This window comes from Gallinula chloropus (genome assembly GCF_964237585.1).
Source record: "Gallinula chloropus genome assembly, chromosome: 3".
Lineage (NCBI taxonomy): Eukaryota > Metazoa > Chordata > Aves > Gruiformes > Rallidae > Gallinula > Gallinula chloropus.
In genome coordinates this window covers 42,346,275-42,372,171 of record NC_140087.1, presented here as the reverse complement: position 1 = coordinate 42,372,171, position 25,897 = coordinate 42,346,275, and the positions used below count along the sequence as shown (strand labels likewise).

General features: G+C 46.0%; 1 protein-coding gene across 2 annotated transcripts in view; it reads right to left on the bottom strand.

Moving 5' to 3' along the window:
* Positions 1-25,897, bottom strand: part of SLC35F3 (solute carrier family 35 member F3) — a gene marked incomplete at both ends in the record, with an annotated part of 174,873 nt that overhangs the window by 36,714 nt on the left and 112,262 nt on the right. For both annotated transcript variants that reach the window (XM_084261681.1, XM_084261682.1), the window contains one exon: positions 9,763-10,087. In XM_084261681.1, the coding sequence (XP_084117807.1) occupies positions 9,763-10,087 (325 nt within the window). The remainder of the gene's footprint in view (positions 1-9,762; positions 10,088-25,897) is intronic.

Here is a 25,897-nt window from a genome sequence, read left to right as displayed (position 1 = left end):
TTTTTGTCTATGTCTGCAGCTCACCAAACATTAGAGCATTAACAAAATTACAAAGGAGATCTCACATGGCTCTGTGCTGAGCAGGTTGGACTAGAGACCTCCCTCCCCAGGCCCTCAGCAGCCAGAACTACTCTGTGTGTCTATGACCTGAAGTTCAGGATATCATGGGGAGTTGCCTAACAGCTGCCTCACCATTTGTTAGATGGTAGAAGCATCAGTCAGCATTACAGAGCTGTAGGTTCATTTTTACTCTAAGTACTATTAAGAGGTACTGAAAGTAGAGGTGCAGTTCTTGCTATTTTCTAGTGTGCCATTTAATAGGAGAGCCTTTCATAGCTGATAAATTATCTTTCTGTAGTTGGAGATGTGTATGTACTCCATCTGAAAGCATAATAAGCCATAGTAGTGAAGAAAGCTGTACTTTCAGTGCAGCAAAAGCAGGATACAGTGCTCAGTTGACCCGGCCAGCCTCTACAATAGCTACAGTGAGAATTAACGAAAAGAAAGCCCAGAGTATTCTGGTGAAGCAAAGCATATTTTAGATGCGAGGGCAAATACTAGATGACATAGAGGAATAGAGTCCTCCTGTAGCAAATGGATCCAGGCTCGTACCGTCCAAGGTACATGCCCTCCATGTTGGCAATCTACTATACAGAGGTTAATAACGTGCTGTCACTGATGGGACATTCACCATGCCTTCTGATACCTGGGGTGTAACACTGCTGCAAGAGCTGTTGTTTGTCTTCAGATTTTGTCTGTCTTCTTCACTTTGGATCAGACTGTCTGGAGGGAAGGTGCCCTTTGGAAAGGTGATTTAGCACGGGAAGATGCAGAAGTGGTTGTACATGGGTACATGTATCATGGAATCACAGAATTGTAGAATGGTTCTGGTTGGAAAAGTCCTTCAAGATCATTGAGTCCAACCATCTATCCAGCCCTACCAGGCACAACACGTCACCAAGTACATCATCTACTCTTCTTGTAAACACCTCCAGGGATAGAGACTCAACCACCTCCCTGGGCAGCCTGTTCCAGTATCTAACAACCCTTTCAGTAAGTAATTTTTCCTAATATCCAACCTAACCTTCCCCTGGCGCAACTTCAGACCATTTCCCCTGAACCTGTCTGCCCATCAGCTCTTCCGTTACCATAGCTGCCCTCAAAAATCTCCTATGGCTGTTTACAGACAACATTACCTAGCTGCTTGACAGGGCTTTTCAATTTCTGGTGCCCTGTGCATATACCTGTGTTGTTGCCAACCTTCACCTTTGGCTGTTTCTTCCTTGACTAACAAGTAAGAGTGGCCAGCTCCCGCAGACCCGAGCTGAGCAGGATCTTTAGCCAGGTACTTGTGCATTTATATGAGGCTGCCTTTTGATACAAACATAAACAATCCTGGGAAATCTGGACACGGTCCATAACCACTAGGCAGCTGGACAAAAAGGTTTTTTCCACTTCTATAGTACTGCCAGCCCCCAACACTTCTCACCATATCATCTGTCTTTATTGAGAGCTGTTAATTATAGCTACGAAGTCTGTTACCATACAGGCACTTTCCTTTTTTAAAGCAGTTTTAAAGGTAGCTGCCTTCAAGATATTTTGACACAGATCTGGGCTGAAAAAGCAATTGCAGAATTCCTTACTGCTCTCTCCCAATTTTTGTTGTTTTGCTGCTGCTGTAAACAACATGGGTGGATGCCTAGGATAGTCCCTGTTTAATGAGTTTGTACGCTGGGGGTCAAGATACTTGACGTGATGACTAAGGTAAAACACCTTCTGCTAAAAGCCCAGCTGTGGACTCTGTCTTCTTTCATGTTACAATGATTTTGAAAACCAACACATCCAGGCTCACCTCAGGTTTCTGCTGCTTTGCCCACACCGTAAACACACATTATTCCTCATCCTTTTTTCTCTTCTGTCAGCCACAAAGTGCAGTTAGCTTTCTGTCTGCGTGTGCTGGCCATGCCTGGAGGCTGGGAAGGGAGAAGGTGACCCCTGAGGTCCCTTCAGCCTGGTTTGCTTTGGTTTCACACTCTCAGTCGGTGCGGAGGGACCAGCATGGGTAGCATCAGGATGGGTGGATTTACTCTTTAGGCCTCCTGAGAAAAGCCCTAGCAGCGTGGAAGCTTGGCATCTCACTTTACTAATCAAAGGAAGAGCCAGTTAATGAAATGCAGTTTAACTACTGGCCAGAGATCGCTCAGTGCTGCAAGACACAACATTTTTTCCAAGCAAAAGCCATTATGTGAACACATTGTTTCCTACCACATGCCCTGTCCTCAGGTAACGAGAACAATTACTTCTCTTTCTAGTCCCTGCCTTGAGCACCGTTACCTCATAGGAGGCATGTAACATAATTATTTCAGAGCATCTGTTCAAGCCACAGCAGACAAGACAAAAGTAATGAAACAACAAGATGAAATTACAGGACACCACTTAATTCAATCATTCTTGGAATGATTTGGCAAACCAGGTTCAAGATTAAAGAACATGTGTTTTTCCTGAGGTCCAAAAGCCTGTAAGAGGTGATCCTCAACAGATGAAGGATCTTCAGATTAAGGGAAGGTTTCTCATGGGGCATGAATGTTAAACTCTTTTCAAAACGTCATGGTCTGAAATACAAATGCAATCTCCAAGGACAAACTGGGAAGCTAAATTAGAAAGTATTGGTTTCCTAAAGAAGGAACCATGACTGTTTTCTCACAGACTCCAAGACAAAAGCTCTCAAAGGCAGTGTTAGTTATGTGAACAGGAGAAATCAGCAAACTAGTCAAACATAAGTATAAAGACATTCTCTTAAAGGTGTTTCCCAGAGATGTAAAAGCTGAGGTAGGTTTCGAAAGGATGGTGAGTGTTTTAATGCCACCTTGTGTGCCCAAGACCCACATGCAGGTTTCATAGTATGAGAGCTACGTATGGAGAAGGTAGGACTCGGGCATTAAATTGGGGGCATTCTGCCAGCCACTCACATCATCATCCCAACAAAGGTACCAAGCTCCTGTGCCACGCAACCTGAGAAACAGAAAAACAACCACCTTGAACCTGGGGCTGGGAGCAGACTTTTTAAGCATTCCAGCAGAGTGCCACCTCAAGTCTAGTTAGGCACTTAACTATGGGGCTTGAGGAGGGCCCCCACTAACAGCTCAAGTTTGGCAAACAGACTTTCTCTTTCTCCTCAGCCATTCCTGCTGTTTACCTTACACACCTCATAATTGCATCTCCTCTTTAGGTGCTTGCTGTCCCCATGTATTTCAAGAGGAAACCAGGCATTTGGCTCCAAGCTGTCAATGCTGGAATATGCAGTGTGGCACTGAGGAGCCAGCTGTGGCAAATTTCCTTGCTAATCTAACCCATGGTACTGTCATCGGTGTGTAGAAAAGAATTATGTGAAAAGGAGACTACTCTAGAGATACTCTGGAGCTGGAGGACTACCTATTTTCTCAGGAACAGGCAGCCTGTAGTGCATATTTTTGACAGCTGGTTCAGGAGCCACAAAGAGCAGGAAACCATGACATTAATCTATAATCACCTAAGAAAACAAGTTGTCCCCAAGGAAGCAGCCGAAACGACAGTTTATGTGATAATCTGGGAACAACACAGCATAGCTGTGTTATGTCAAGGCAGCAGCAAGGAGCCACCTCCAGAACTCCCTCGCGGTAATGCACCTGCAGGCCAGGTCCCACGGAGACACACGTTCGAGACAGCAACTACCACGTGCTTTGTCAGCATCACCCTGAGCTCTGTGGCTTGGGCTTCTGCTGAGCTAAGCCCAAATGAATGCTCCATGCCCTAGCTAGATGTTGGAGGCACAGCAGGTTGGACATTGGACAGAGGTCCACCAGCACCACCCCTACCACAAACACCATGCAGTTCCAGCAGAAGGCTTCGCTACTACTGCTACGTGCTAATAGTACAGTTTGGCCTTGTCTTGTGAAAGCAGACTAAGGAGTGATAGCTTGGCCCATCAATAACACATCACTAACAACAGGTCAGGCATCTGCAGGAGAGATGCAGATGGCCACAAGTATGATAAACTTCTTGTGCAGTATCTGCATCTTCTTTAAATTAATCGCTTCAATACGAAGCACGTAGGGAAGTCCTGGCAGATTGCTTCAGAGATCAAACTGATTTAATTTGGAGCTACTCCTGGCTTGTATCTATCTAACTCAGGTAAGAATTGTGTGCTATGTATTTTAATTTCAAGGGTTCTTTTTGTTCTTTGCTTGTTGGGTTGTTTTGGGTTTTTTTTTTCCCAACAAACTAACAGGAACTTGAATTGCAAAGTGATTTTATTTTGAGGAACACAAAATAAATAGGTATTATTTTAAGGCTAATGTCCTGAATTAGACACATAGAGTTTATAAACTGAAGTTTTTTGAAAGAAAACATGCTTCAATTGGTGACATTTGCTAAAAACACTTGCATTCATCAGGTCTTGATGCCTTCATAGCTTATTTATGACTCTGTTAATGCTTTCTGCTCTGGTGGTGAAGCTCCTACCTAAGTAGTAACATAAATCAGTAGGGTGCCAAAGGTCAACCACACTGCAATGTTTTAATGCTGCTGGGTAAGAGACACTCATCTATACCAACTGGTGAAAATCAATAGTAAAAAAGCATGCAGCCCTCCCAAATCAGGCTCTGACCTTCCTCCCCTTTAGCGTTTCATCATGGATGGGCAGTTGGTTACCAGTGCTGCATGTCTGGGTTCTCTGCCCACGCAGGAGGGCAGTGCCTGTGGTGCTGTGAGCTGCACTTTTGTTTGAGTCAGGATCAGACTAATGGAACTGGAATTCCTGGGGATGCTTGGCTAGAGCCTCTAGTCCTCCTTGCTAGCAGAAATACACATGCAAACACATTTAGAAACTGGCCTACATTGTTTTGGACACCATTTGAAGCTACATGACTGGTCACTGAAGAGTTAGATCTTGATTCAGAACCCATATGCATCTAAGTCAAAAGTGATTCTTGTGAAGTTAGTACGCTGATACAACAGAGTGAGTATCTACTACATTAGTCCTCTACTGTTGTTGTCCCCAGTATTCTGGTTCTCTTTCAAAGAAACAACTACGCTGTGGTGTTACCTGCAACTTCTTGCTTTTCAAAGAAAAATCTCTGAATTCTGGAAGATTAGTGGCAACTAATCTGGGGGCAGTGTAGAGACAAGACTGGTTCAGTGAAAAAGAACACGTTAATAGACGTTCAGATGTGGATGTAGATGAGTGCAGGTACATGGGGTTATGTTTTCCTTCACCCAGCACATCTGCTCTCATCAAGGTTATGGAAGAGCTTTAGTTTTATCTTCTGGTGGTTTATTTAGCCCTATTGCTTTGTGAAATAGAAATCAAGATTAATTTATAAACAAACAACTCTTCTCCAGAAATCATTAGATGAGAGTGTACCATCAAAATAAACAAGCTCTGTGAGGTATTCTCCTGCTAAAATGTGAACACAATCCCCCGTTATTCCTCCAACTGGCACACAGGGAGTGACCCTTTGCAAAAGGTGTGTTGTGTCCTGCTGAGAGATCCACACAGCTAAGCAATATCTTACAGAGATTCTAATTCAATCTTTCATGTAGCCAGGGAGCTTTAAGCTCTAGTGCTTTTAATTTATGTTACCTCATAAATTAATAATGTAGGTATGACAGAGGGTAGCTCATCAGATTAAATGTGTCAGCTTATAAAGCAGTTTGGAAGCAAAAAGTACGAAGCCAAAATGAGGTAGTCTTAAATGATCCATTAGGCACATAAATCATTACATGCGTTATTTTTGGACTGGGCAGTGGTTTGAATGAATGACAATTTAGTTACTGTAATTTTATTTTAAGCTAGTAAGCACTTGCACAAGAAGTAGGAGAGCGGCACTGACCCTGGCGTGCTCTTCTGTGGCCTGCCAGAGCTCTCTGCGTCAGTGCCCACGCACATGGTCCTGTGCTGAGGGTGGGTGGCACCCGTGGTAGCCAGGGTGGGACAAGTTCTCCCTGAGCAGTCTACACTTGGGCACAGCTCCAGCGTTTGATGGTGCTGCACCAGGGGGCCTGTAGCAGTTTGGATACAAGTGCTTGAGTTTTGGTACGCCTCAAAGAGTGGCTGAAGACACAACTGAGAGTCTACTTCAGCTTAAAGAGAAAGTTCCTTACTGCACAATATGGGTCCATCAGAAATCCTTACTACTTTCCATTATGGCCTAATACTCAAAACCTTATAAAGAAACTGAAGAAACCTGCTTTTAAATTTAATGTGCTTCTATAAAATTTTGGTGCCAAATTTTTCACAATTATACGTGCTATAAAATGGGGGGAAAAAATTAAATCTGTGCAGCTTAAAACTGGTTTGTGTCCATGACAGGTACATTCTGTGAAACTACAAAACATACAAATTTGCATATATATATATCATAATATATATATATATATATATACTCACACACAGAGAGGCATAATACCATAGTAATTTAAAACCATAATAAACCACGTCATCTGTATAGGAGAGACTACATATCTATCCCTTGTTTCTATGTTTTATGATCTATTTCTTGCATATTTTTTCCTACTGGATGCTGCTCTTCACATGCTGTTTAGCTGTGCAGCGAGGTACCCCAAAGCATGTCTGCTGGCTCAGGTCCCCAAAGCTGCCCACTGAGGAAGTGGCTGTGCTGTGGTGAGGGGAGGCTGAGCTGCCCGGCCCTGCTGAGGAGGCAGTGGCTGCGCAGGTGTCCTTGGGGAGCTTTGCTGCCAAAAACATTAGGTGCCTGCAGATTTTAGCAACCTGTGTAGGCAAGATCTGAGAATCCCTTCAGTTACTACCTCGCTGCTAAGGTGACTTAGATGTCATATTTCCATTTCTCCCACTACCACCTTTTCCTTTATCTCACTGCACATTCCTGCCAGAGAGCTTAGATTGTATATAAAATATCAATGAGGGTGATGGATAAAAGAAGCAGCAAGTGATTAAGCAAGTTGCTTCTTTGTTCCAGGTCAGAATTGTCTTATCTATCCAGAAGCCCATGCAATGCCTCCCTAACATGTCCAACTACACCTGGAGCACAAGCTCTCCTGAAGATGGCAATGCCTCCTACAGAGCTGCAACTTGTTCATATATATGCACATATATGTGATATGTAAAAGAGGGGGAATTATTGAAGAGGGATATTGGAACACAGTGCTGGGTTTTCAGATGTACATGTCAGTGACAGCCATGATGGAGCGGACAGATTAATTCTTTCTGCAGTAATTCTTAGTGCAGGACCACTGAAAGGTCTCAGTGTAGATAGTAGATGTGGTGAAGCAGACACTACACAAACATATGGTAAGGAACAGTCCTCCCTCTGCAGGACTGTCTCATCCAAACAACTAGAGAATACAAGGAAAGTACCTGCACCAGAACAGGTTAGGGGCTGACCTGCTGGGAAGCAGCTCTGCAGAGAAGGACCTGGGAGTTCTGGTGGACAGTGAGCTCTCCCTGAGCCAGCAGTGTGACTTGGTGGCCAAGAAAGCCAGTGGTATCCTGGGGTGCTTTAAGAATAGTATGGCCAGCAGGTCAAGGGAAGTTCTCCTCCTACTCTGTTCTGCCCTGGCGAGGTCACATCTGGAGTTCTGGGTCTAGTTCCGGGCTCCCCCAGTTCAAGAAAGACAAGGGACCACTGGATAGAGTCCAGCAGAGGCTACAAAGATGATGAAGGCACTGGAGCATCTCTCATGAGGAAAGGTTGAGAGAGCTGAGTCTGTTTGGCCTGGAGAAGTCTGAGAGGAGGAATCATCAATGTTTATAAATATCTAACAGGTGGGTGTTAAGAGGATGGGGCCAGACTCTTCTTAATGATGCCCAGTGACAGGACAAGAAGCAACAGGCACAAACTGAAGCGTGGGAAGTTCCACCTGAATGTGAGGAAAAACTTCTTCACTGTGAAGGTGAGAGTGCTCTGGCACAGCCTGCCCAGAGGGGCTGTGGAGTCTCTTTGGAGACATTCAAAACCCACCTAGATGCTTTCCTGTGCAACCTGCTTGAGGTGATCCTGCTTTAGCAGGGGGGCTGGACTAGATGATATCCAGAGGACCCTTCCAACCCCTGCTGTTCTGTGAGCCTGTGAAAGTCAGAGGTCACAAAACAAACCTGCAGCAAAGCTAGGAACCAAAGGCACATCTCCAAATGCCTGAGTCTACCTTGACTTGCAAATTAACCCTGTTCAGTTGGCTGGCCAGACACACAAATGCACGTATTTTGCTAAGCCTGCTGTAAGCTTACTCGTAACGATGCCCCCTGCATCCCAAACGGGCTGCGGGGCTTGCACCTACTCTTCAACTCAGCCATCATTTAATTAAATGGAAGACATAAAACTATCAACCATGTCATTAACTGCAGCAACAAAGAGTATAATGCTCTGGTTTTAACCCCAGGGATCTGGCGAACCACAACCGCTCACCCCAGAATTCAGCAGTATTTAAAACGTTATCTGGAAAGAAAAATATTTAAAACCCAAAGAAATGAAAAGGGAGCTGGCTTGGGCTAGAATATGTTAACTTTTTCAGATTAAACCATTGCTTTCTCTAACCTCCAACCTTCTCTCCTCTCCGAAGCCACCATGTTTGCTGTGGAGTAAACAAATGCAAACTGAAGACTAAGTGCAGGAAATATGTCATCGTATGAAAATGCCTTGAAAACTTCTAGACAATGCTCTGAGACCTGCACTGAACTGTGAAATTCCTTTATCTGCAGCCTCTCAGTGATTTAGAAAATTGGTTAAGCAGCACAATTTCAGCATTTATAATCTTAACCCTCGTCAACTGAGGTAAAGCCTGAGCACCCTGGCTTCCTGGATTTTTTTTCTTCCTTTGGTGAGTTTCTCTACCTCTCTGCTGCACAGCTGGAAGCTGAGAAATGTCTACTTCTTAGTGTTTACTTTCTCAGCTACTTCATTAAAAGGCTGTGAGCCCCACTGTGTAACAGAAGGGGAAAATGTTCACATCCTCCCCTGTATCTGGGAAGCTCTCTGACATGGGACATCTTGATGGCTGAGTCATCCCATCTGTCCCAGGCACCTCTCAGGCCAAAACGAGATGAGATGAAGAGGCGCTCACCAAGAGGCTGTCCTTTGAGCAGCTAGAGCATCCCTCACAGAGGACGGGCACTCAGGGTATTCCATGAGAGCTCCAGGGACTGTGGGTTTGGCTTTGGCTCGCTGTAGAAACAAGGTATGTGGAAGACAAAAGTGCTGCCTTTGGTTATGGTTGCGCTTCCTCCCAGAAATAAACACAACAGCTCGGGTTTAACTGGGATTGGAGCTTGGCCTTTGATGTTGGGGGCATAATGCCAACAAAACCGTGCAATACTTTTTACTTGGCTACTCCAAGCGCTGTGCTAGCCCTGAGTTTGGAAGAGAAAAGCTTATTCTGCTTACTCAGAGATTGCCACAGGATTCAGCTGTGGGTGGAAGAAGGAGATGTTAATAAAAAAATGATGTTCACAGAGGTTTGAACAGAAAACTCTTGAGAAGCAACTGCAGAAACTGCAGACGTAAATTACAAGACTTGGGTGTATCAGAAATAAGCCTGGATTTCTTACCATTGGAGTGAAATCACACCAAGAATAACAACATACCACCTAGCCCAGGACACAGAGTGAATTCAGAACACCCTTTAACACACCTGAAGGGGAAAGCAAATGCAAGTTTGATTTAACCAGCTGCTGATCTGAACAAAACATCTGCACAGACGTAGAGCGGCACGCAAGACGCAGAGGAGAACAAGCGAAAGCTCCCATACCTGTATCTCTGCTTTGGAGACTGCTTTTCAGCCGACTTAAAAACATGTCCAAGATAATACAAGGGAAAGAATAAAAAGTTCCAGTTTGTTGCAAACCACGTTAGAGTGAAGGGTGCGTCAAATTTCTTAAAGGTCAGTTTTGCTAGCTGGGTGGAACCCGACCAGGAGGAGCAGACACCCAGGACCACGGCCACGCCCCAGAAAATCTTCTTGAGTTGCGTCACGGAGCATTTCCAGCAGCAGCGGTTCACCCTTCCACCGCCTTCCGCCCCGGCTTGCATCTGTGCTTCGGCTGGGGCTGGAGACTCCCGGGAGCGCTCATCCCCTGGGGAGAAGAAAACACGAGGTTCACTACAGAAATCCAGTCTGCGCCTTAGTTTTCAAATCCTAGGCCCTTCTGAAGTCAGGTGGGGCTTTACCAGCAAAAAACCCACCACCAGATCTTGACATAAAGTGTCCTTCATTTTTAGATCACCGTGAAGCCTCTGGTTCAACCGAGGCATAATTACAATGCAAATAACAATTATCACCTCTAGATTTGGAAGCCGCTGGGTAAAATGGAAATGAAAATTGCACGTTGCTCTGGTGTACACAGAAGGGCTTAACACACCACTTGCAATGAACGTGTTAGGATGTGTAAATGAATGAAAAACATGGCACTGTGCTTAATAAAGCAGCAAAGGGGATTACAACAACACTTGGAATTGCTATGGTCTTGAAAATGTGGAACTGAGCAACTTATGGAATAAGGTGTTTCTTGAGAGGAGAGAGGTGACAGTGTATTTAATCTTGAAGTCAAGCACGATCACTGCAGTGGAACCAGCACAGTTACTACTGAACTGAATACTGAAGTATTTCGGTGTTGCCCAGCAAAACACCTCTCCTGAGGCTGTACCCAGATGGCAAAACGCAGACAGACCCACAGCCTGCCCTGAAGAGCACCTCTGACTAGGCAATGCTGACTTTTTTTAAGCTCAACTCCTGCACCAAATGTGCACACCGACTGGAACTTTGCCCTCGTATGACTGGGCCTGGGATGCTGCTGCAAAGCCGTGTCACACACACCTGCCCAGGGTCCCAAAGCAGAGGGGGCTGCTCAGCCAGGCACCTGAACACCCATCAGCCCGGTTACACACACGGTACAAACCAGGTGATAATTTTTAAGGGCGGCATCCACTGTACCTCGGGTTCATCAGCTGCACGACAGCTGTCAAAGCCTCCTTCAGGGTTCTGTTTCCAAAAACCCATCTTTCACGCGCTAGAGTGCTTGGTTTAATGAAAAGGCAATACCTCTCCTAAAAGACCTTGCCCCTTAACTTACATCGTGAATTGTTATAGCCCTGATACCACACCACCATCAGCAGCTACTGTACCCAGCTTGTGAGTGAAAGAGCAAAGTGAGGTTAGATGGCTCTGTTCCTGCCCAGATCAGACCGTGCTGGCAAGCCTCAGGAGCAGCCCTTAGGGCTTTCACCCACCATTTGTAGATTCACCCCAGCTAAAGCTGTCGGGCACCTGCATGCAACAGTCATCAGTGAGTTCTCTGAAAGGTTGGCTTTGCTTTAGTTGGTCCATTCACTTGAAGGAGAATGTAATAGTGATTCATGTTGAAAGCCAGGAACCTACAACTTCAAAAGTGTCCAGAGGTCACTGCTGGCATTGAAAGGTGAAAAGAGAAATACAAGTACAGCCAGGACAATGAGAGGCTATTGCTGCCAAACATTTATATATGGTCAAGGCAGACTAGGAGAGATCCACACACAGAAAATTCCTTTCTTATCCTAGTGACAGTCAGTACTCGAAATGGAAAATATCTTAAAAACTCTTATTTTTTTATTTAATATTATAGAAAAGGTTTGTTCAAATGAAGTGTTTAATAATTTATTTGCAGATAAGAAATGCATGATCTGAGCTAGGAGTACCATTAGTCTGCCTAGTAAGCCTGTATTTTGTAATGGGAAAAACTGTGGCCTCTGTTTGATGCCTTGATAGAAAGAGCATGCATCAGCAAAGGTATGAATATCTAGTCTTTTTGAGTGGCTGTAAGAGAGATGGGGACGTGGCTGATCTCTCCACTTACTTCAGCTTTCAGTAGAAGATTGCGTGGGCAGCCACCCCCGTAACAGGAGACGCACCAGCAGGCCAGTGAATTACCCCAAGTTAACGTGGCTTTGTGTTGAAATGCCTAATGGAAAGGTCACAAGCTACCAGCTAAATGTTAGGAGATGCTAGTACTGAAAGAGGAGGCTGCCTGAGAACCTTTAGCTCGTTCAAAAGCATTTTAATACATTTTTCTTGCAATGCATTGTTTGCAACTAGCACCTCTTGCCTCGCTTGCTGCACAGACCAGTCAGGGCTCAGTTCACCAAACAATGGCAGGGTCGTTTCTTCTAACTTCACCACACAGTGGGGAGCTGCCAGCGCTCTCTTTGCTGTCCACTGTGCAAGTCCCACAGCGATTACTCAGTTCTTCCTCTCAAGCTTTACTACCGGGCCTTGTCCCTGCAACACCCAATGCTTCACACACCCTAATGAACTACAGCATCCTTCCTGTGGACCACGGGGAGAGCTGGGCACAGAAAACAAAAAACCAAATCCAGGCAGCCAAGGTGCCAAGTGAGAGTTTAGGAGGGGTTTGTGCCACTGTGTTAATGCATGGAAGAGCCACCCTCCACACACAGTTGCATCTCTGCAACTTCTTGGACAGGTAGGAAGAAATGTTCCTCCTAGAAGACAGCTAGCAGGGTATGCACTGTTTCTGTCTTCTCTGCAGTTATTCTTCTGGGAAGAAGGAAAGCAGCATTTAAACCTCTCCTCTGGAGATACTTCACACCAGGGAACATGCCTTAGCCACCGGGGTATATGACATCCCAAGATGAATAGCTGCTCTGAATCCCAATACTGAAGCTGTGCTATTTTTTTTTTCTAAAATAAGAATTGATCCCTAAAACAGCGAGGTAACATGCCTGACCCTCTGGCCCAGTCATTTTGGCAATCATCCACAGGGGGAGAAATCACATCTATACCATCTGATGCATCAACATAAAACAGTGCAGACACAGGTGAGGATCTTTTCCCCACCAAGGGCTGAGGCCGCCTGCCCTGCTCCCCACTGCGCTGTGCACCTACACTTGAGCCAGCAGTTCGTTTGGAGAGCTGGCATGAATATCACTGCCTTTTAACCCAATGCCAGGGCAACTTTACTGATGTTTTCTCCACTCCACAGGCAAAATACTTGCCCATGTACACTTAATATTGTGTTAATACACCAGTAAGTATGGTCTCTTTTAGCATTCATCGCTTCTGAAGTGGCCTTGCAGCTTGAAGCTTATATTTCTAGAGGTGCATTTACATGCTGGGTGGAGTAAAAATTTATCCAAGGCATGATGAGTTTAATCCATATTTTGGGGTAAAAATCGCAGACCCACACTTACAAGGTGAGATTTCTTTTAACTATCCACCAGTGAAACTGTGTTGTGCCCCGATGGATTCCTTTGCTGCCAGAGGGCTAGGTGCCAAACAGGCACTGCCTTTTCCCATGGGTGTGGCACTGTCCTGGAGGATACCCAGGGCGTAATCTGCCCCCAAAACCCAGATTGTCTTTGGAAATGGTGGCTGCTTACAGACGATACACACCTATATGGTCCTGTTCTCTCATTTACTGCGCTGGGGGCTTGCCTGCCTGCTGGCATGCATAATGAGCAGAGCTGTGCCCTTCCCTGCCCAGGCCCTGCATCCCCACGGGAACAGTTCTTGTTACCCAAGTTGCAGATGCACGGATAGGGTGATATCAGACCCACACATGGTTGAGAAGATCCTCACTCTCTAATGCTGCACAAGGACCAGCTGGCAGCAGAATCATAGAATCATAGGGGTTGGAAGGGACCTCAAGAGATCATTGGGTCCAACCCCCCTGCCAGAGCAGCTCCCTAGCTCATATTTTACAGATAGGTGTCCAGTCAGGTCTTGAATATCTCCAGAGAAGGAGACTCCACCACCTCCCTGGACAGCCTATTCCAGTGCTCTGTCACCCTCACTGTGAAAAATGCACATTAATTTGAAGATGGTAAAATGGCTTTTCAGAATGGATGGGGGGGACACATTAAAGGATTTCTGGACATCTCCTCCAGACTTTTAATAAGTTTCTTCCACTGCTCCTTGCAGCAGACTGCTCTGTATGCTACTGTATCCCCCAAAAAACAAAGCAAGATGCTGAGATAGAGGAAAAATGCCTATCTTGCTTGTACTAATTTTGGCTTTTAATTCTCCCATTTGTTCATTCATTTTCCTGTTTCTAATATGCAAACTGGAACCACTCCAACACCCTTCCTTTCAGCCCAACCTCTCTCCCATGGCATTCAGAAGCAACCAAAGGAAATCACCCCCAATGCTACTGCCAATGCCACTACCCATGAGGATCCCTGGCCCCAGGAAATAGCTGGCCTTCTGTTTCCTCCACTCTGTGTAAGGCTCCTCTCAGCTGACTTCAGGTACATCTAAACCTCAGCACCTCACCCCGCGCTTCCGGCTGAGGGCATAGAGAGAAACAGCCAGATACAGCAGGTGCCTTAGATGATGTGCCCCCTCTTACTGGCTACAGATGCTTGCGCTGGGTTAGAGGAAATCCACCCAGCAGAGGTTACACCTTTAAACAGCCTGCTCAGACCACTTCAAAAGTGCTTTAGTGCTTACGACTCCTCTGCACAGCCAGCCAGTTCAAGGCCTACTGTAGGACCACGCTGTACCTCACTGTGTATGTTACAAATGTGATCCTGATAAAAACCACTTCATCTTCTCAGTTTGAGACATCTGCTGCACAGACTTGTGTATCTGAGACAGTCATTTACACTTTCTGCATAGCTAGTAGACAGGAAAAAAAAGACATTTCCATGGCACGATTTATCTCCTCCTAAAGCAGGCGATTAAAACAAGCCAGATGAATCACCCTTCCCAAGTGCTTGTTTCTCTCCAGCAGCTCCAAACAGTCTGCGGCGACAAGCTCAGAAGTAGGTGTCTCTAGTGTAGGTGTCTGCAAGCTGGGAGAGATGAGTCCACCGCTGCTGTCGGGAGCAGAGAGCCAAGCCACCGCAGACAGTGCTGGTAGGCTCAGGGCTGGGCCATGCCACCGCAGACAGTGCTGGTAGGCTCAGGGCTGGGCCCTGCTACCACAGACAGTGCTGGTAGGCTCAGGGCTGGGCCATGCCACCACAGACAGTGCTGGTAGGCTCAGGGCTGGGCCATGCCACTGCAGACAGGGCTGGTAGCCTCAGAGCTGGGCCATGCCACTGAAGATGGTGCTGGTAGGCTCAGAGCTGGGCCATGCCACCACAGATGGTGCTGGTAGGCTCAGGGCTGGGCCATGCCACTGCAGACAGGGCTGGTAGCCTCAGAGCTGGGCCATGCCACTGCAGACAGGGCTGGTAGGCTCAGAGCTGGGCCATGCCACCACAGATGGTGCTGGTAGGCTCAGAGCTGGGCCCTGCTACCACAGACAGTGCTGGTAGGCTCAGAGCTGAGTCACGCCAGGTGTAAGAGTGTTTAGCTGTCGCCAGTGAACCTCTTCATCTGCTGCCACCTGGTTCAGCGAACGAGTGAAGGAAGTGTTACAGAAGGGCTGGGTGCCCCTGCCAGCCCATCAGCATGAGGAAGCAACCCTCACAGACTAAGGTCCTGCCTGTTAGGGGCTGAGACACGTGCCTAATGATAATGCACAGCTCCAACTGCTTCTCCGAGCTATGAATGTGCTTCAACCCAAGTATATTCTTCAACAGCTCTTTAAATCAGGCTTGTGGAAAAAAAAAAAATCTGACAAAGGGAAGAATCCTCGTGGGTCTCTCTGACAGTTACAAATGAGCCACCCTCAACGCATTTATTGCCATTTTTGCCAGCTTCTCGAATGTTTTGTAGCTCCTTGGGTATTGCACAGAACAAGTTTGTAGAGGTTGTAAAAACACTATACGCTTTACATAAAGAGGGGAGAAGGAGCTGAGACAAGTCCTGTGAGACAGCACCTGAACCCCAGTGTGGTTATCACTCCAGAAACCTGTGATGTGCAGGGGAAATTGAAGCTGGCCACTACACAAGGTATATTCTCACAGCCTTGAATGCTGTATGGCTTCCTCTTCACCTAATAGCTACTACATGGAGAGATCAGTGGGAGACAATTCATGCCAACTAAATTACCTACATACCTGAGAACACAGAGGATGACTTCTGATGGTGGTTTTCTAGACATGCAATGCTATTTGCTTTGGTAGCAGACTCACAAACTTCTCAAACTGTTTTTATCCCATTCCTGCCTACCACACTGTGCACTATTTAGCCATCCAGTGCTTTTGAGCTAAGCTGTTAAAAAACAGCTGAGGCATCATCCTGTGAAAAGATGATGAAGTGCCAAATCTGCAGAGTGATTTATGTTTTTAATTGCCACTGTAGCTGTCTAAATCTCAGACGTTGATATTTACTCAGATATTTTACCCAGGCACTTTTTTCACAGTTGATCAGGTTAGAGAGTGAGGTCTTAAGGACTTGTCTGTCACCTGGCAAATCACCCAGTAGCTAGTGCAGCTTTCTTCTGCCACTGTCATTGATGAGTTCTCCTTTCACAGGTCATCCTCATAGCTGGTTTTAAGGAACTGATAATATTTCAATTAGGAAGACAGTGATCTCCACGTATCAGTCTTTCCAAAGGCCTACATCTCTGTTGCACAGAACAGTAATGTGAGCACACACAGCCTAACTTCTGCAGCAAGGGACATTCCCTCTTTCTCCAAATTAGCTTTGAATTTGCCAAGGCTGCTTGCATCAGCTGTACCCTCCTTCCAATGCCACTGGAGCTCCTTTGATACCAAACACTCTGTTCCTGGGCACACTTAAACACCACGACCCCTAAGCAAGTTTGTGCCTCTCTCACAACCAGACCCTCAAAGCTACATTTGAGAGTTTCCATCTCTCATTTTAAAAGTCATCTGCAAGAAGTATTTCCAGTCCATATTTGAAGTGGTCCTTGGAACAAGGCCCAGAGCCTTACTTTTTCTCTTCTAGGCAAATGGCATCCTCACTTCACAATTTCCCGATAAATAGGGACATACTCGACTGAGCAGACCAGCTTTTGCTGATTATCTGGGTTCCCCTGGCCTTGGAGGGGCTGCAGATGAGGGCAGACGGGATCCCTGCTTCTTCTGGCGCTGGGGGTGGGAAGCTGCTCTATGCACAGAGCTACTGAAAAGGAGCACACACTCCACCTCCACTTTTTGAAGGAAAGGGTTCAGCCACTTAGCTGCCAGCTCAGCTCTGAAACAGTGTTAAGTGCTAGAGAGAGCGAGCGACAGTGAGGAACGGGCATCCTAGTGCAGCGAAAACCTCAGCACTTGGTTCGGCATCACCTACCAGGTAAACCAGATGACTCATCCCACCATATCACTGGTGTCCTTTGATGGGGGTCAACAGGCACACTGGTAAAGGAGATGCAGTTCCCCTTTCTAGGTTTTTAAGATGCTTCTTACAAAACCCTGCCCCAAAGGGCCTTGCAGGAGACAAGGAGCCAGGGAAGGTGCTGGAACAGCTGAAAGGCTCAGTACAAGACAGGAAACCAGCGAGGAGTAAATACAGCAATTGAGGGAACGGCTCAAGTCTGCTGTGGGACCTGCACTCTTCATCGGAGTCACAGGTAACATGAACAGGGGGGTGAGCGACAAGGTGACAAAGTTTCCTAACGATGTGCAGGTGGGCAGGGGAAAGGGTGAACTGCCAGGGATGGCAGGCAACGTGGAAGGGTCATAAATCGGCAGATGGAGAGGTGTGCTGATCAAGAGGCGCAGGTAGGAGCAAACAGTCCACAGGTTACACACACAGCGACAGGCTCTGGCCATTGCCACCAGAGATCCTGAGCCCTGTGCAAAAAGGGCAGCTCAGTGTTCAGTTTGCCAAAAAAGCAAAATAAGTGCCAAAAATTACCAGTTGCAGAGCAGAAAATGGAGGGGAAAAAAAGTTATTTCCTACATCTGGGAAAAACTGCAACCATCAGCACACCCACGCTGCGAGGGACGCATCTCAGGGTAGAAAATACACCTTCCTGATCAATTCCACTGAGCTGCAGACAGGAGCAGACAGACCTTTGGTCAGGACCCATATGGTGGCTGCACGTGTGACTTGTGAGGAGATTGTTCTTGAGTCCCTGCAGGGGAGCTGTGAGCTCCCGTGAGGGGCTGGTGAGTGGGACAGCATCACTTGGTGTGGCAATGACTTGGGGTTTGCCTGTGCACGCTTCCCCACCTTTCCAGCCGTGGTCGGTACTGAAGGTCCGACAGAGCAGCGCAACATTTTTTTAATGAACACCAATTAATGTATTGCAATGGGGAAATTACAAAACCCCATAAACCTTTATTAAATCAGTTTTTAAATGAGAATATTTGGTGAAAATGGCATTGCACATATGGATTTTTCAGCTGCTATTTGGGAGGCACTTTCTTTAAATACTTTGCTTTTACAGTAACAGATAATAATTTCACTTAATTTGATCACGGAATGGCATGACTAAATTAAGAATAAATCAATGCAGCAGAGGGTTTTTAAATCCACAGTAGAAGTTATTTTAAAGAACAAAACCAGGGTATTAAGCTAGGGTCAGAAGGTCTGAATTTCCCTGAGACTATAGAATAAGGGACATAGATGCCTGGAAATGGGAAAAGGAGCATGAACACAGATGCAAAGCAAGATGAATGCAGTCTGAATTCAGACCCTCTTTTGTTACTGGAATTCATAATATAAATTAACTAATCACGCAAACTAAACTGTTATAATTACCAATGTAGGATATTCAAATTTATCTATCATATCACCTTAACTTCAGCAGGGAAGGAAATAGGTCTGCTGGCTCACAGGCAACCAAGATGATCCTCCTGTCCTCTTGCCTGCGGAAATCTGTCCCTCATCACTGTGATTGATAGCACCAGGTCATCCATATAGCCTAACTTGGAAAAAGCAGGCATAAGTTTCTTGTAACAGGTACTCCCAGATCCTAAAATACTGCTCACAGATATGGCATAGTCTATCACTCATGGTTATCATATATTAACTCCCATTTTATCCTGTGCTAAATATCATAGCTAGGCTTACAAAAAGTTGGAATGAAATAATCACCTATTTGTTGAAGATACTTTAAATTCACCTCTTTAGCATATATATTTCTTTCCTCCTCTGCCAAATACTCCACCAAGGCTTCCTGAAAAATATATATTCTAATTCCTATTCCTGATACACAGAGAGCTGAAAAATTATCAACTCCATACTGCAGCAATTTGGACTTCCATCCATTTCATTTATCTTTGGAGGCAACTGCTTAGAAATTCTATTAAAAGCACTGTGCTCAAATGGGCCTCATTAAAATAAGATATATACCATATTGTGGGCTGGGGAGTTCCCCTAAATAATGCCCTTTTTATTACTGATTAGAACGCAGGACTGGAGTCCAGAGTGAAAATGGAAGTTACTGGGTGCTTATTATAGTATCAGCATTGTGGTACTGGAAAGTAACAGCCATAAAAGCATGTAAAGAATAAACCTGATTATGAGATACACAGTCTTGATGGTACAAATAAAGATTATTTCTTTTCTACCTCATTATTCTGCATTCCTTTCTTGAATACAAATTGGACTGAAGCTCACAGTAAACTACCTGTCTGGGTCACTGTGAGCTTTGCCATTGGCTTTGAGGAGTTCAGCATCTCTGTGGAAGCAGAACCTCCACTGGAACAAAAATAAGCTATGATCAACACCGTATTCTGGGCAAATTTTAATCAGAGTCCATGCTAATCTCATCCTGAACAAAGATTTGAGAGGTGATTATCTGCTCTGGTGAAGAAAACTGAACTGGATTCTCTGCAGACAACTACTGCATTAATTAGACAGGCATTTGAGTGCCATGTCTCTTTCCCGAGTGATACTTGTATCTCCAGGGGAATTCAACTGCTTATACTAATATATGTAGCACATTTATATTAGCACGTATATACAGGTATTTATATTGAGAGGTGAGGGAATTCATGCTATCTGTGGGGGCTCTCCTGGCTGTGTTTTACCAAGATGATATTCTTTTTCCCTTGTGGAGTTTTCCAAAATTCAGAGCTGCTTGGCTTTCAAGTAAATGCAGTTTTAGCCAGGAGACTTTGCTATAGCCCATTGTTTTCTTGCATACTGAATTCTAACTCAAATTGATTTTTCTCCTAGAAACTCAAGGGTTAACCTGCTGCTGAACCTCATACACAATGCTTTTTTTAGGTCCTAAGTTCAGAACAAGAGATTTGGAGCATCTGTTCTCTGTCCACTGATAACCAGATATTAGAGAGGATTTGACATGGCCTCGAGTGTGCTCACAGTGGTTGGAGCAACGTACGTGTATCCTGATAAGTCCACACATGATTTGCTGCTCAAGGATCTACCAGAAGAAAGAAGATGCCTCCTCACCTGTCATCAGGAAGCTCAGCAAAGCTGGGTCTCCTTCGGTAACAAAGCTGAGTCTCCTTCAGTAACAAAGCAAGGTCTGGACAGACCCATGTTGGCGCCAAGGCACTCCATATAACTCTGACCAAAAATACACCTCATGCAAAAATTCTAGGTTCTACTTTCTCTCTGATACTTGCCTCTTTTCAGCACGGAAGGCTTCTGCAGCCTGTTATTCTCCTCTTGTTTGAATTAGCTACAGAAGACAGACTTGGGCCTCTTTCAGCCATAAATACAATACTCTCCTCACTGCAACTTGCACTGGGGAATTTGAGGTGATTGTGGAACAGGTATTTCTAGATCGTACTTCCCCACTTCTGTATTCTCCATGAACAAATTATTAGGCTTATTGGGCTTGAGATTTTTTTTTAATTTGAGGAGGGTGCTGGACAGAAATAGTGATACTGAGCAAAACGTACACCTATTGCTTCAAGGAGAGTCAACATACAACCTTTGTATAACTAAAGGATGCTAGATCCTGTGGTAAAATCCATGCTTTGAGTAGGACTCACAAAGTTTCCAGGCTGCGTACCCCCGTGTTATGTCCAGGTCGAGCGGATCCAAGTTCCTGGAACTGGACAACTAACATCAGAGGTGGTATCTGGCTTCTCCAATGCATAGCACCACCACATTTGGTGGGCAGCTCTGCCTGAAAGCAAGCAGTCTCTGCACTGCTAAAATCACATTGTTTCCTGTTGCCTTTGATCTTAAGCCGCAGTGACTGTCAGCAAAACTCAGTGAAGATTACAAAGTAAGTCTACTCTTTATTGGCCAAATTCCTGCTTCCGCAGGATGCTATCCAGGTCTGCAGTGGCATCTCACGGTTTGCAATTAACAAAGATTAACTGGGCTGTGGACAAAAGGTTGGTCATGGTGCTCCAGCCAAAGGAGGGGAGCGGCTTCGTCTGTAAGCGAAATATAACGTGCTGGGAGACCTGTGACAAAAATAGTGCTGCATGTGGGGTTTATCACTGGGGGACTGCTGGGGAAGACATGATGAGCGATCATAGGCTTCCATGTTGAACTGGTACCCTTTTCTGAGCCCTGACTCTTACACTGAACTGCTTCTATGCTACAAATCCTACTGCCTGCAGCTGTCAGCCATTAGGAGAGATGGACAGAACCTGCGGCGGCCAAGACAGCAAACTGCAGCCTGGGGTGCACAGACCTCAGTACAACCAACCCGTCCAAAGAGGTGAGAGCCCCACTGTATTCATGGGTGCAGCCTCACCTTAAATACACCATGCAGCTCTGGGCCCCACAAATGAAGGAGGAATGTGAAGGTTCTGGAATATGTCCAGAGGGGGGTGACAAAGCTGGTGCAACAACTGAAGACATGTCCTGTGAGGAGCAGCTAAGGAATTCGGCTTGTCTAGTTTGGAGAAAAGGAGGATAAGGGGCAACCTCATTGCTCTCTACAGCTTCCTGAGGAGGGGACATGGAGAGGGAGGTGCTGAGCTCTTCTTCATGGGATCCAGTGACAGGACACATGGGAACAGTTTAAAGCTGCAGCAGGGGAGGTTTAGACCGGGCATCAGGAAGCATTTCTTTACCAAGAGGGAGGTCAAACGCTGGAACAGGATTCCTAGAGAGGCGATCAACGCCCCACGCCTGCCAGTGTTTAAGGGGCATATGGACAATCCCCTTAAGAACTCGCTTTAACTTCTGGTGAGCCCTGCAGCGCTCAGGCAGTCGGACTCGATGACCGCTGCAGGTCCCTTCCTACTGCAGCAGTCTGTGATGACCTATTCTTTTAAAAGAATTACAAAATGAAAATAGGAGGCAACGAATGACACATTCTGGTGACTTAATATTTATTTTTCACCAGTTCTTGTCCCAACTTCTCATGGGAGAGATCTATAATTAAATAGATGGATTAGTAATCTGCTTATTTTTTGAAAGCAAATGACTGAATTGATTCAATATGACTAGCAAATGCACCTTGCTTCATTTGGGGATAAATGGGTGACATGCAATGGCCTGTGATCTACAGAAGGTCTGAGAAGATGATCCAGTGGCTGCTGTTATTTTTAAGTTCTGTCATTGTAAGTGAAACTATCATTTGTTCATAGTGTGGACATACTGGATCCTTTCAGCTACTAAAGCAAGGAAGCTTGGATAAATCTTTAATAACTCATCTTTCTGCTTCATGATGCATTAAAGCTCCCGCTCTGGCATTAGTTCAGTAGCATCAAAATGGCCTGGCTTTATTCTTTTATCATTTGGAGAGGGGATATAAAGTGCAGAAGTAATGAGTCACCTCCCAACCTATACCTCATGAGTTTGCACAGGCGAGATGGTATACAAAGCCACCAGTGGGATACGATCAGAGATGAGCTGGTGGGAATCCCAGGTGAATAAGCCTAGTGCAGCTAAGAGCAGCTCATTTTGAGGCTGTTTAAAGCCTAAGAAAGCATGGTGCCATTTTGGAAGGGAGCCAGTTGTTATGCAACAAGAAACTACTCACGCCTTTGGAACAAGATCTTGGGTATCTGCTCAAATACACTGTCACATTAACAGAAAATACTGCAAGGTATAGGAAAATTGGGCAAAAGTTGCCCTGGGGCAAAGCCAGAGTGTAATGACAGCCTATGTGCGTGTAACACTCAGTACCCATGGTGAACATGGAAGAGTCCACTGCTTTTCCATTGCTTTGACCTACTAACAGAGCACGTGCTGGCAGGTACCATGGAGAAGCAGGCACACAGTGCATCTAGATCCCCATTCACTCCAGTAGCCGCACGCAAAACTATGACCATTACCTCCCCGCCAGCCCCCAGAACATTCACTCCAACCCAGCTCCGGTCAGGAGCAAGCAAAAGCTGCCACCTCAACTGTGAAGCCAACACAAGGTGGGTTTGATGCAAATGGAAAAAGCAAACACTTTGCAAATTACTCCCCACTGATGCCAGCGTGCATTCCTCATGTCGGTGGGGATGCACACACCACCCTGCAGCCCTGGCTGTGCCACTGAACCACCAGCTTCTCCCACTCTCCACCAGCTTCTGTTTTCTTCTAGAACACATGAGCACTGCACATTTCTGTGATGCACGGTTCTCAGGAAAAATAACCAGTAGGCAGTGTTCTTGCTGCTACAAATGCCAACTGCCCAGTGAAATTTTCACAGGATTTGTTATGGTGCTCAGGGAAAGCACATGCAAGCTCTGCCTGACTGCCAAAACCTCTATGATGCCACCAGGAGAACACCGCTAACACAGTATTTATCCAGACATATATATACATACATATATATATATATATGCATCATTTCAGCTTATTTCCCACTGAAGCCACTGACTTGAGTAAAAGAAGTCCTCTCGTACCCCTAGCACATCCATTCCTGGCAGTGCCATTCTGTGGCCACAAGACGTATGGGAAGTTTGGGGATCTGTTCCTATCTATTCCTAGAACCATAGAATGGTCTGGGTTGGAAGGGACCCATAGAGCTCCAACCCCTGTGCCACAGGCAGGGCCACCAACCTCCAGGCATGATGTAGACAAGGTTGCTCAGGACCCCATCCAACCTGGCCCTGAACACCTCCAGGGATTGGGGCATCCACTACCTCTCTGGGCAGCCTGTTCCAGCACCTTACCACTCTCTCTGTAAAGAACTTCCCCCCAGTATCTAATCTAAACCTTCCCTCCTTTAGCTATAGTCCATTCCCCCTTGTCCTGCCATTATCTACCCATTTGAAAGGTTGATTCCCCTCCTGTTCATAAGCTCCCTTCAGGTACTGGAAAGCTACAGTGAGGTCCCCCTGCAGCCTTCTCTTCTCTAGGCTGAACAAGTCCAGCTCCCCCAGCCTCTCTTTGTAGGGGAGGTGCTCCAGCTCTCTAATCATCTTCATGGCCCAAGAAAAGACTTACTTCTATTGTAAGTGTTTTCTTGCCTGTCCTGTGAAAAGAGGTGCTGCTTGGTTTTAGACAAGTTGCTCCGTTCTGCAGCTTCTCGGCTGCCACACCTGCAAGATGAGGATGGTGAGAATTGTGTGTCACAAAGAAGCAGACTGCCACTTGTGAAAGTTTCTGTGGTGCTTGGGATCTTCAGCTTCTGCTGACTAAAGAAGTGAAGCAGATTTACTATTAAAGTGATCACAGTGTTGATACACTTGTGATGAATTCCCTACAGGCACGCAGTGTATTAAAGGCCAAATTAATTTCTGACTTGCACAGATTCCCTGGCTCCAGTGATGCAGACAAGGTTACTCCAGCTGAGCACGTGGCAGAGTCTGGTTCCACAGCAACCCCGCCTAGATATTTACAAGTAATTACGTGTAATCAATGAAAGCAAAGCTACCACGTGCACAATAAGCAACTTTGAACATTACTCGTCACTCTTCCCGACACAACAGCATGGAGGAAATGTATATGGGGAGGCTGCAACACTGTTTCTTCAGTGCTGGAAGCCTGGGAACAAGTAACTCTGAGCAGGGGCTAATTAAGTGGAGGATGGGTTTTCTTCGGCAAGGTGCTTGTCCTGCAGCTCCTCATGAAGTTGATGCTGCCTATCTCTAGAGGATCCCAAAATACAGAGCAGGGATGGAAATATTCACCTTCCCATGGAAGGGAAATCGGTCCTCGAAGTGCACTGCGCTTTCCGGTACCAAGAGGGTGAAACCGGCCAATTGGCTGGTCTGTGAGAACGGGCCGCTGCGGTGCGGGTGGGAGCCATCAGAGGGATGGACAAGCACAAAGCAGGCACCGAGCCCACGGTTCTCAAAATACAAAGTGTGTGCAGTGGTGCCAGGCGCAGGAAACACATGGTACGGTTACCGCCTGCCCGCGTGATGCGTGTAGATACAGTTGTCTTGAAAAGCGCTGGTACAGCAGGCTGGGTGCATACTGATGATTCAATCTCTGGGATAATTCGAAATGGCAGTCACGCTCCTGAAACCACACTGAGTCCTTATCTCCTTTTTAAAGCAAAGAAGCTACTGCACCCACAGGGAAGTAGAGGGAACGCTGGAAGGCTCTGCAGCAACGCATATCAATGAAAGGCTCCTCTTGGCTAGCTAGCCGAGTGAAACATATTCCTAGTGGTTCTGCCAAAGATCCTTGGAGTGCTCTGATGGTGGTTGATAGAGGAGAAAATAATCACAGCTACAAAGCAGAGGAAAGTTTTTTGCTGTCTTGGTCTTGCAGCACCAACTACACCTTGGGAAGGGACTGGGGCTACCAGAGAACTTCAGGATGGCAAATCTTTGCCAGAGGTACAGCAGCTGGAACAGGGGAAGCACACGGTCCACGGTGTGCCTGCTGCTTCGCTTGATTTTTGCCTGTAACTGTGTCTTGGCTTTTTCGTGTGGCTCTAAACATCAGCTGGCAAAATTAGTCAATATTTGTCTGGAAGGAAATGTTCACAATTGATTTGGAAAGAGCAGCTCTCAAACAAAGCTGGTCTGTTTCACTGAAAGGAAGCAAACAGCAAAGGAGACTCTTACCTGCCTCGGCACAAACTCTGGGCCCTGTTGGACACCATCAGAGCAGCTTAGAGTTTGCCACTGATGATAAAGGAAAGAGAGTCTGAAGTAAAGAAGTGTAATGAGTTTGCGTGGCAAGATTTTGGTAGCGGGGAAACTACAGGGGTGGCTTCTGTGAGAAGCTCCCAGCACCCCCCCCTCTCCATGTCCAACGC